Genomic DNA, 12,622 nt, shown 5'->3' with positions numbered 1-12,622 from the left:
AAATGACAGTTCTTGCTGTATAACAGGCCAATTCTAGCTCCGAGGCAATAAGAAAGGCTCAGTCTCATGAGTGTTCATATTGTTAATTAATATGTTTCTTAGTATTAATATTTTTAAGAGATTGCTTATAGTTATTCTGCTTCTAGTTATGACAGATAGCTGTCCATGGACTCCAAGGCAGCTGGCATAGCTTCCTGTTATGAATATTCCTTTGAGGACCTCCCTTTCTACATTGGAAATGCTTTCCCCATTTAACTGTTCAGCTTTTAATCGTGCTGTTTTCCTTCTGACACAAGCATATCCCTCAACAAGGCACTGTCAAAATCTTTTCTCATGAATTGTAAGATTGTTTTTCTCCTCCCATTGTCTCTTGCTTATGGTCTGTTGAGAATGATCTCTTACTGAGTTCTATGATCTTGCTCGGAATCTTTCATTGTGAGGGATCTCTAGGTTGTGCTTCCACCTGTTCTATGCTGTAGCACTTTGTGAATTTCTTATGATGTTCTTAAAGAAATTCTTTCTTTTTCTCTTCATTAGCCCATAAGCCAGAAAAAAAACACCACCACCTTCTTTATCAAGGACTGATATTAATGAGAATTCTTTTTTCTACAGTTAGAGTTTTGTGACCTATATATGCAATATAGGAGGAATTTTCTCCCTGAAAAGGTCCACTGACCTGTTTCACAGATGTTTTTATAAACCATCCTTTACACTTATCCCAGCCTCTGTGTTTATGGAAAACTGTCAGTTAAGAAAAAGATAGTCAACAGCTGCAGAGGATATGTGGTATGTATCTATTTAGTTGCAGTCGAGAAAAAAATTTAGATGCTAGAAATAATCAAATGTGATTGGATTGACTTAATTAAATTTTCTTTCTGATATCTACTTCCTCCCATCTTCATGGTCTCCTATCATGAATTGCACAGCATTCAGTGTGAAACTGCATCTTACAGTACCTTTTTCTATGGGCATCCCAATTCAAGAGCAAGGTCTTAAACACTGATTCACAAAGAGATTCTTCCTTTTCTAAAGCAAAAGGAAATCCTTCTTCCTAGGCACTATTGTAATACAAAGCAATAGTATCAAAATGTTCTTATTCATTGGAGAGAAAAGGCTAGTCATAAATGCTTTTTGACATTGTCCCGAGACAAGTTTGGATATGTCAGAGAAGAAGAATCACACTATGTCTGAAGACAGTTCCTCAGTTAAATCCTAGTGTTAGTCCCAGCTCCTTCTGTCGTATTGTCAGCCTCTGTAACAAATAACTAACCTCTGTATCTTTCACTGCTTTTATTATTTGGTTGTGGCAACTGGCTGTAGAAGGTGTTTTAACAATTTGCAACTGTGGGCATGTTGATCAAGGTGTTTTAACTGTGTATAGTGGCTTGGAGTGCTTCTGTGATTGTGTAACTTTCAGTGGGGACTGTTTTTCAGAAGATCATGTGTTTTCTGAAATCTTCTTGAGACAGGTATCTAGCCTCTGTTTTTAAGTTTTAGCTTTAGAGAGAGGAGGCTTTCATTAGTTACTGAATTTAGTGCTTAATAGTCCAGGTGCCCTTGCAGTCACAAGGCTTTTCAATCCTCCAGGCCTTTTATGACGGGAAAGGTGATGAGCATTTTCAGGAAGATGAAGGTCTGTGAATCCAGGGATGCATACCTAATCTTGATTTATAAGCTGGGAAGCATTAAGAAAATTATCATAAGAATAGTTATATGAAGATCTACAAATAATAATAGAGTTGTTGCTTTGTACTATACCCCAAACTCTGTTGATCAGTCACTTACCTTTAAGTTGGAAACACTGTTTGACAGTGGTTAGCTTATGTAAGTCTGATGGGCAATGTGATTGAAAAGGGTAAAGCTACTTTCTGACAAACTTTGAGTTTCCCATTATGTCTCAGATATCCTTAAAAATAAATAAATTCTTGAAACAAGTTTCCCAAAGGCTCTGAAATATCCTTCTGCCTTCCCCTGAATACTCATGTGATTTTTAAGACCTGCTTTTTAAATCTGTCTCACATACCTTTTGCTTTTCAATAACTAATAAGTATAGGCAATTTTGGAAAAGTGAGTGGTGTAAGAAGTTACAGTTTTTCCAGTATCCTCAAAAAAAGTGATGAAGCTACCTTTGAAAAACGCGTGATATTTGGGAAAAGAGTGAAAACTAAAAAATAAAAAATACCCAGCAACCTGAGACTGAGTAGTCTTCTACATTCTGTGACAGAGGAGAAGGGAGGAATGCATTTTTAAATCTACTTTAGAAGAAAAACAGTCCCCTCCAAAATGGCAATAAGTTCTGATATAGAAAAAAATCCACTTTTGTTATGGAAAAAACCCCACCAAACCCTGGGGTAAAAGTATGTTCACCCTGATTACTTGTAAACTTGAAATCAGGAAAAAAAGTAGTAAATATGTAAATTTTTTTTCTTATACTTTGTTTCTGACTTAGACTGAAACCTCTGCTGCAATGTTGCTTGATTAGCTAGTTTATGCTGGTAGCTTAAGGATATGGAGCCAGTTCAATGTATTTGCGGGAAACAGGAAGTACTGTTAAATCAGACTCAGTTTTTCCTAGTCCTCTGGAGCTTTTCTTGTAAACTGTTTGCTATTGGATTGTCCAATTCAGTCCCCACCTAATTCAGAAAGAGTTAGATCAGCATGAACTGGGGTTCTCTGTCCCTCTGAAACACCAGATAAATTTGGGATAGAGGTAATGTTACCCAAGTTTGCTACAGAGATTAGGTGACTTGGATTCCCTCAGCAATCAATGCCTCATATGTTGGTTCAGCAGTAACAGCAGAAAGGTGATTCATTGGAATGTGTCACTTGCTTAACTTTTAGACAGGAATATGGATATATTAAGACATACATGGATATATTTGGGTGTTGTCATAATCAAGGTGCAACACACGATGTTTCAATTAGATGTACTTTAAAGCTGAAAACTTTAGAAAGTGCTGTGAACATCACTGAACATTTTTAAAAGCCTCTTGTGTCATTTAAAAAAACCATTTCTAGTTATTTCTTTGAATTCCTTAGTAGGTGTTACAATTCAGTTTTTATCATAAGACTGCAAGACTGAGCAAAATACATCAAAACCCAGAATGAAATACATTGCTACAAGCCTTAAAATGCTAGTGTGGTTGCTCAGATTTCACAATGCTGTACTAACAATTATAAAAGTACATCCAATAGAGTGCAGTACTGTACTCAGTCTGTACATTTAAAAATATTCTGAATCCTTTGTAACTGCAGCTTAGGACAGTTCTGTGTCATACGTTTCACTGCAGTATACTGAGTAAAAAATCTCATTTGAAGACAATGCGTACCATGTCTTGTAATGTATTTTGGATGAATTCTATGAAAAAATTACTATTTAGGTATTGCATGCTGTTATAAATATGTATGGGGTTTTAATTCACTGTGTTAGATCTTAATAAGTTATTATGAAAGTGATGGATGTGGCATGTTTGAGATACTCGTTTTGGAAATGAACTGGTCTTATGATACCTGAGGAAAAGCTGACATTCAGGAGAGCACTAGGGAGCATCACTTTGTTCGGAGCCCAGCATGCAAAGAAATGCTTAGTGACACCTCTAGAAAAACTCAGTTACTGACAGTGAGGCATCTTAGGCATTCATAGTCAGATGCCCAACCACTTTTGAAAACTTGAAACTATTTGTTTTCAAGTTTAAGTAATAGTTAAAATATGCTCTTATTCATACATTTATATTAGAGTCCATATATCTTCTCCCAAGTAACAAGCATTAAGGCAAAAGGAAATGGCCTCAAGTTGCACCAGCTGAGGTTTAGATTTGATATCAGGAAAAATTTCTTCACCAAAAGAGTTGTCAGGCATTGGAACAGGCTGGCCAGGGAAGTGGTTGAGTGCCCAGACTGGAGGTATTTAAAAGATGTGTATATGTGGCAATTAGTGACATGGTTTAGTAGTGGGTTAATGACAGTGCTGGGTTAATGGTTAGACTCGATGATCTTAAAGGTCTTTTCCAACCTAAATGATTCTATGATTTATATTAGGGTCTCTGTAAACCAAGTGAAGTAACTTGTATGTTTATGTGCAACTGCATTATACCAAAAGATCTCATTTTCAGTGTTAACTGGCCCAAACTAAAGGGTGGTATTTATGCACTAATGTCACATTATGAAATTTGGCATTTTAACAGGTGTACATGTGTGCCCATTATCTGACAAATAGCTATGTATTTTCAGAACCAAGTCAGACTGGTGTAACGTATGTAACAGTACCTAGACCATACAGTTCTGTATGACAACTTTGGCCTTTATTTGTAAGTAAATACTGGATCTCACAGAAAATGCCAAGGTAGTAACTTTAGAGACAACAAATCTCTAACTGCAGGAGGACAGCATGTACAGCGGATTGCAAACTTCTTTTTGGTGAATGTACGATCCTAATGTTTTAGACTGAAATATAATCCACCTATTCTATCAACAATTGGTATATTTATACCAGAAATGTACATTTGGAATTAGAACATAGCAGTTTTTTAGAAATACCGTATAGAAATACAGAAATTATGTGAGTATGCCAAAAAGGGTATTTTACGTTTCCCATTAAGACGCTGCAAAGGTACCTCACTTTAAACAGAGGACCAGATGATACTGTATAAAGCTGCTGTACTGCAAATGGGTATTTTACAGCATATGGAAAGTACTAGTCTCTTATGTTGAGGAATCAGAGATCGTACTAATAGACATAACTTCTGGAGAATCTGGGGAAAGGATTTATTTCTGATTTCAACTACTAAAAATTCAGCAAACTTGCAGCGACCTTGCAGGACTACTCCATAACTCCAGAAAGGCTTGTTGTAAGATGCTTTGACTGTTGAAAGCTGGATCCAAAGACCAATAAAATCATGGAAGGATCTTCATTAACTTTAATATTCTTTAAAGCGGGCCAACAGTTATTTGATTGCAAAGAAATATTGGCTAATTTGGTTTTTCATTAAGAAATCTGCAAAAGTATATCTGTCAGTAATTCATATGCTCTTCGGAGAAAGATAAGGAAATGAGTGTATAAAGCCTTCATATCAATTTTCACAAGAATTATTTATCTTAAAACCATGCAAAAGATCCTGTCCAGTATGGTGGTTAAGTGTGCTTGTTGCTTTGTCATCATGGTCATCTACAGGCTCTCTGGTGGTCTCAAGAATCAGGCTTAAATTACCTTGAAATGCAGTTTCAAATATGAGAGGACTGGAGGTGGTTGGTCATCTCCTTTGGGCTACCAAGGGAATTTCGACCACTTTCTGAATGTCAGTCACTTCAAAAGATGCTAAAAACAGAGGCATCCACATGTGCATGATGAAATCTAGCAGATTTCCCTTACATCTTTTACAGAAATGCTCTTCGTCTGCATCATGTTAGAAGCTGAATGTTAGTTGCGTGACAGCTGAAGAGATGTACAAAACCAAAACCAACCTGTGTTCAAAACATGGTTGCTGTTTGAGTGCAGTCACAAGCAATATCATGTTTCCAAGTAAATACAAAGGAATTCTGTATACTGCTGCTGTGTGATGGACAAGGCATGTAGTCTTCTCAGAAAGTCTGTATTAAGCTGTTTACCAAATTCCCTAGAAGTTTTATTCATCTCTTCACCTGAAAGTTACTATAAAACTTTCAAAGTTACTAAAAAACTTTTCTATGTCATTGATTCAAAATCACAAAAATGTTTTTCCTGCCTTCTAATTTTGCCATGTGAGTCACTTGTTTTGGTAGTCTGAAGTTTAGAGGCTTGCTTCTTTTCTGTTGTTTTACACGTGGGTAATTCCAGTATAGTTATTTCCTGCCTTACATCACAGTGAAGAGTAAGACATACCAGATTTGGGCTGTGAATGTTATGTATCAAACAACACTAGGTGTATTCTGCCAGTTAAAGACGGTCAGGAATTTTTTGATGACATGTTTTATTTTTCCCTTTAAGAAATGTTAGTTCGTCGAGGGCTTTCTGTTTCAACATAATCCAGTAGAATGAAAACTGGTTTCCGGATAGTCCAGTGGGCAGGTTGTGGATCCAGGTACTGTGTAGGAGCCTGGGAGCCATTGGCAATAAGGACTTCTTGGCTACCACATTTCCTGCCATACTCTCAAACATGCAGGAACTGGCTCTCAGCTCCCAGCTCGGCAGAGGGGAGCCTGGGAACCTAGAAAATGCTGATTTGGCTGAGATCTGCAGGCTCCCTTCTGCAGAATTGAATGAGGTTGCTTTAGCCATGTTTCCCCTGGCCTTTGTGTCTCACCCTTGGATAAGGAGTTGAGAAATATTCAGAACCGCACAAGGACTAGGATGCTTGAGCTTCCTGCAGAAGGGGGTTTATAGCTGGTAGTCATGTCAGAGATCATGAATAATCAGAAGTACAGAATATGAAGAAGTTAAGCTGAGCCAGAAGGGGCCTCTGAGCTTAGAAGATGGGGCTACTAATTCAGTTTATTTAAATACATTTTTAAAAGTGGTTATTTCAAAACAATTTTTCCCTTTACATAACACTTTTCAAAATTGATCTTTATGAAATTTCACAAATACACTTTATCATGGAACAGAAAATCCTCTTTTTAACAGCTCTACTTTTAGCGGCAGAGGACTGTGTTCATCATCTTGGTCAATGCCAGACTGGTGCTCTGCCTGAGCTGAGTTGACAGAGCCTCAACTTTAATTCAATGATTTTTCTTCTGTGCTTTGTTACAGTATTTTACTGTGAGTCAACCATACATTCATTACATTCTCCCTAAGGTTCACTCTAGTTCTTGACATGAACATATCAACAGCCAGCTGCAGTGACAAATAAGAGAAATTATGGGTTAAAACAAATTTCAAGAGGAAGATACTCCACTACCTGGAGATTTGCTCTGACTTTAATTTTGCAACAGTGAACACAGCCACTGCACTCCTTTTCAAAGAAAAGCACGTGACTACTTGATTCTTTTGGCACCTCTTTGTTTTTTATTTTATAAAATACTTCAATAAACCCATTTTCTCCCATGAACAAATAAGCTGGGGGAACTTGGGTTCATTTTCCTTTTTGATCAGAACATCAAGTTTTTTGCTCATATGTCACATTCTAAAAATCCAGTCATGTATAAGTGTAGTCATAGGTCTAATTAAAGACCTGAGGTGGAGGAATTAACCTGGTGTTCTTTTCAAGAATGTCACTGTGTGGCCACTGCCACAGGACCACACTGAGACTTCATGCAGCCAACATCATCAGTGTACCTTGATCGTATATTAAATAGTGATGTATACAGTAATACTGGACAACCAAATACAGGGAGGGATCTAGTGTGGCGAAGTGATTCAGTAATGAATTCAGATTAGCATCACAATTTTAGGAAGGCAGAATAATAAATATAATGCTTTGTCAGTGAAAACCTTTTGCAAAGACTTACTCCCTCCTCTGGAGCTCTGAGGAAGGTGTCTGCTTGTACTGTAATGACATTACTTCTGTAATGACACATCAGTGTCCCTCATCTCTTAGACTGATTTATTTTCAAAACTGGAAACAAGTTCAATAGTTTGTTATGTTAAATCAATCCAAGTGTATTTTATTGTAGTCTTGTAGCTTCTGTTTGTCTTTCTTACACAGCTGTTACGCTTATGCCAGAGACCTTGTTCTTGTATGAGGGGGGAGAAATATGTCTGTTGCACCAGTGAGGGAGACCCATAAATCTCTGTCTATTTCTAAAAGCTGGTTTGGCTTCTCATCCTAGATAGACTGTGGTCCCATGCATTAGAGAAAGTACAGTGTCAGATTAAAAACTGGCACTCTGAAGAGCACATCCAAAGTCAATAAATAAACCTTAATTTTTAAAGGTAAAAATGTAATGTTAGTAATGGTTGGCTCCTCTTTATATCAATATAAGAATCTGTTTATATTGATATAAAGAATCTGTACTAAGACTGTCTAAGAACTGACTGGGAAAACTTGCTGTCAAAACTCAGTGACTCTTCATAGCAGGTTCATATTTATGCTTTTGGGAGAAAGAAGGTAAAACTCTTAAAACAAAAAAAAACAACCTCCAAGCCCCCAACCAAACAAAAAAACAATGGCAAACAAAAAGTCTGCCCACAACCTCCCCTCCTCCCACACATAGCCAGTTCCTCAGTAGGTATAAAATTATATAGTACTTTAGAGTTCAATGAAGCTTTGAAAATTTATGAAAGTTCAGAACCTGATTCAATAAATTGCTGTCTCTGGAATGGGCTCTATGTATATCAGTATCTGTGTTGTTATCCCCATTTTCTTTATTTTCTTGGTATTTCAGATGTATCTTTGTATGTTAATGAAGACCAGTTTCATTGTGAGCTACCTCTTTCAGAAAGATTGTTTTACATGTAATTAAGAAAAAAAGGTGTATAATTTTTATATATGTGTACAGCGTATCTAATTCTTAATGAAATGATAGGGAAGGTCATATTGGAGTTCATAATGAACAATGGATCTAAAAAGATTTTAGCATGCCCTTGTTTTGGGATTCATTGCACCTTTAACCTAAAATATGTAAGTGCTATGAAATTAGTAATGAGAGGTTTTAAAGCCAAAAAATTAACCACATCTAGCTGAACCACAAAGTATCAACAGTGTTGAAGGTTGACATTATTCAAAGAAAACCAGGGCTTTTTGTAAAGTCATTTTAATTACATCAGTCATGTTGCAGCAAGGAATGCAAATATTCATATACTACAGATTGAGACTGCTCTGAAATGTTCTGACAATCTGTTATGTTTTGAGTGATGTTTCAACCCTATCACTCGAGGTTTTTTGTTTTGGGTTTTGTTGTTTTTTTTTTTTTTTATGACTATAAAAAACCACTACTCATCTCTGTCACATGCTGTACAGGATAAAAAGCCTTTCAGTTTTCTTAACAAGAATCAGACGGCCAGGGTGCTGCTGGAACACAGAGAATATGCCACTGTCTGTTCAAAGTACAGCTTAATGAGCCAGACTAAACACACTGGACAATAGAGCTGTGGGGGGAAAGGGCTTCTCGTGGATCTATGGATCAGCTGCAGCTTTAACATCTAACTAGTTTCATTTTTCATCTTTACAAGTTCCATTTCCTTGTTTTGTTGGTATAAACTGCATTTCTATGACTGGACTTTCCTGCTTAGGTGATGGGATTGTATGCTTTGAAAAAGGATATCGTGGATTATGCTAGAAATAATTTCTGTGTTTCTTTTTTTCTCTCATAGTCACGACCTATTCCCTCACACCTTACTTCAGCAGTTGCAGAGAGTATCCTGGCTTCCGCCTGTGAGAGTGAAAGCAGAAATGCTGCAAAAAGGATGCGGTTGGATAGACAGCAGGTACTGTGTTGTTTGGGGGTCTACCACATCCGTATTTATAAATGCACTGGACTCATTTACATAGGATGCCATGCAGAAGGGTGGTGCAATCCCTTATACGCTTCTTGCTAGCAAGAATGATTAAAATACAAAAGCTGTAATTTCTTCTTTAAATGAATACACAAGCATGTCTTTGTCTATATTTACATAAGCTGTATGAGGGCGTCTAGTATATTTATAATGTCCAGCTGGATGAAGCTATATGTTTGCTTTTTAATGGTTGTAGATTTCAAGGGTGTAGTGTGTAATCAGCTTGCTAGAATTAAAAGGAACAGAACATGCAGTATATATAATTCACATAAATAACAGAAAGGGTGCATGTATCCATGAGTCAGTATATTTATCTGTGCGCATACTCTCTTTCAAAATGTGTATACATTTCTAAATGTAAGGTGAAATAGTGTTTCTGAAAATACCTATTTGCCTGAAACAGAAAAGTTATTGTGATACCTAGCAAAATGCTGTCAATTAACTTGTTAGTGACTTTTTAAAGCTCATATCAATATTTATTTTATTTTTTCTTATGTGATTATTCACCTGTTATAGTACGTTAGGATTTTATTATTTTTAATTTGTTGAGAATTGCATGTTTTCTTTTATTTATTTTTTTTTTTTAAATCAAACTGGTAGCTCATTCCAGGCTTTGATTATTTAATTGCTGCACAGATACAGTTGAATGCCTAACATTCTTATAGCAAAGACTATTATGCTTTATTTCTCTTCATGATTATCACTAAGTCAAATCTTAGTAATGTCTCAATTGTTCAAAAATATGCTTCTCTCATGGTGGGTGACTTTTTTTTATGGAAAAGAACATTTTGTAAAAGAACTTTTTAATTTTATATGTAGTTCATTGAGTTCTTTCAGGTCGTGCCCTAACTGAATAAGAGGTTCCTACTGCTGCCCCTGGAACATTGATAGTTTAGGATGTGAGAATGGATATTGCTATTTCTTTTTGCTGTTACATTTTTTGTTAGTATTTTCATTCTTCCAGTATGTTTGCCTTAAGATTTACAAATCACATGGGATGTCAAAGCACCATAGTGTTAATTATGGCTTAGTTTAGAAGCAGTGCTCATTCAGATTCTGCAGGTTTTCTATTCTCTTATTCTCTGATTTTTCAGTGAAAATTAAAAAAAAAAAAACAACAACAAACCAACCAAACTGCAAAGTGGATGTGCTTTCCCCAAGGAAAACTGGAAAAGACTTGTGCAAACATCGGTTACTTTCATTGCACAGAATTGTGGATCAATTCCTTTTTCCAGCCAGGGTGAGGCAGAGTTTTCAAGTGATTTAAATGAGAATCCAATAATACTCTCCAGAGAGCCAGAGAGCTGTTGAAACAAAGACCATTTCAAAACTGTAGATGGAACTCAAAAAGCATATTAATAGGGGTTTTTTTCCTTTTCATGGTGGTATTACTATCACAGAAGGGTTTTGTAATTAGGTGATCTTAAGGTCATTTTCAACCCTAACTATTTTATGATTCTCTGATTGTTGAATGGCAAGGTATTTCTTTACTTTTCATTACAGAATTAAAAATCTGTAGGCAGAACAGCTCCCAGCTGATCACCTTAATTGCAATTATAATGTTAAAGTAGAAAAGCTGCTATGAAGGACAGGTGTTGGGTTCTGCTTCCTTCATCTCTGCCCTCTTTTTGGCTGCGAGTTCTGGGAACAATGTGGAGACAGTTGCAAATAGCACCAGCCATTTAATTCAGCAAGCATTAAATTAGCTGGGTTGATGTAGCTTTGGTGCTTGCAAAAGTATTTGTGAATTCAGGATAGATTTGCTGAATAGTTTTGGCTGGCAAAAAAATATGGGAATGTGTGTTAGGTAGCTTCATAAAACTTATAATGAGAAATTTACCCTGCAGGGTGGAATAGCTAAGACATTAAAGTAGTAAACCTTGGTTCTAGCCCCAGTTCCATTGAAATGTAATTATTTATTCTGAGTATGTGACTTTAACAAAGTAAACTGAGAGCAAAAAATTCCAGAATATTTCTGAGTGGAATATTTAACACACATTGCTCGGTTCTTATGCTGAGACGGGGAGTAAAAGGGTTCCATCCTTCTCTGCCTATTTTTTTTCTTTTACTTATCTTTAAATTTTCTTCACTTTTCTTACATATATCCAAAATAAAATATTTTCATTGGATTGTTTTTCCCAAACAAAGTAAGGTTGAAAAAGTTCAGTTCAGCATGTTGGTTTTACTCTTCCATAGCTCAAAAAAACCACATAAGCCTTGTTTTCTTGTTAACATATCTCTTCTTCTCCTTTTTAAATGTGAATTTCCAAAATTTGGCATTATACCAATGGGTGGACTCAGGCTTTGAGGACCCTTCAGTGGAAAGTTAGGAGGAGGAAAGGGCAAATAAGATTTGGATAATGAAAACAGCCATTTCATAAATTATTTCAAGAGATCTAATGGAGGACAAGCATTAGACAGTCCTGGAAAGTAGATTTTTAAGAGGATCTGGTAAGAGCACTCATTCACCACTTCCCCTCACAGCTGAATTGGAAGTGTTTTATTAAAGCTGCTTTATTCTTACACATAGAATCATAGAATCATAGAATGGTTTGGGTTGGAGAGGACCTTAAGATCACCTAGTTCCAACCCCCCTGCCGTGGGCAGGGACACCTTGCACTAAATTATGTCGCCCAGGGCTCTCTCTAACCTGGCCTTGAACACCGCCAGGGTTGGAGCATTCACAGCTTCCTCGGGCACCCTATTCCAGTGCCTCACCACCCTCACTGTGAAGAACTTCTTCCTTATATCTAATCTAAACTTCCCCTTTTTAAGTTTAAACCCATTACCCCTTGTCCTACCACTACAGTCCCTCTGAAGAGTCCCTCCACAGCATCCTTGTAGGCCCCCTTCAGGTACTGGAAGGCTGCTATGAGGTCTCCATGCAGCCTTCTCTTTTCCAGGCTGAACAGCCCCAACTTTCTCAGCCTGTCTTCATATATAGCACAGTGAAGGTCTGCCTTATTCTCCAGAGGGGTGATCTGCCTTAAAGTGAGATGTAATTGCATCCCCACCACAAACTTTTTCAGAATATTATCCATAAAATGTGAATTCATTAAGATCACAATGAGTGTTATGCCCAGTGCTGAAGCTAAGACAAAACTTCAGCAGCTTTCTCAATTCCTTTTCTTGTCTTGTTTATGCTCTTTCCTCCTCCATTTCTCTTCCTCTACTTGGCACAACACTGTTCCTGGGCAGGAAGTTCTGAGCATA

At 36.9% G+C, this 12,622-nt stretch overlaps 1 protein-coding gene across 4 annotated transcripts in view; it reads left to right on the top strand.

Annotated features, from left to right (window-relative positions):
* The window catches only part of NOL4 (nucleolar protein 4), a 155,459-nt gene that overhangs the window by 115,716 nt on the left and 27,121 nt on the right, over positions 1 to 12,622 (top strand). For 3 of the 4 annotated variants that reach the window (XM_010013777.1, XM_010013778.1, XM_010013779.1), the window contains one exon: positions 9,227 to 9,340. The exons of the other annotated variant lie outside the window; for it this stretch is intronic. In XM_010013777.1, the coding sequence (XP_010012079.1) occupies positions 9,227 to 9,340 (114 nt within the window). The remainder of the gene's footprint in view (positions 1 to 9,226; positions 9,341 to 12,622) is intronic. 4 annotated transcript variants of the gene reach the window in all.

The sequence above is a fragment of the Nestor notabilis genome, unplaced genomic scaffold (genome assembly GCF_000696875.1).
Source record: "Nestor notabilis isolate BGI_N333 unplaced genomic scaffold, ASM69687v1 scaffold7874, whole genome shotgun sequence".
Classification (NCBI taxonomy): Eukaryota; Metazoa; Chordata; class Aves; order Psittaciformes; family Psittacidae; genus Nestor; species Nestor notabilis.
Note: the sequence above shows the minus strand (reverse complement) of the source record. Positions and strands in the feature narration are given on the sequence as shown.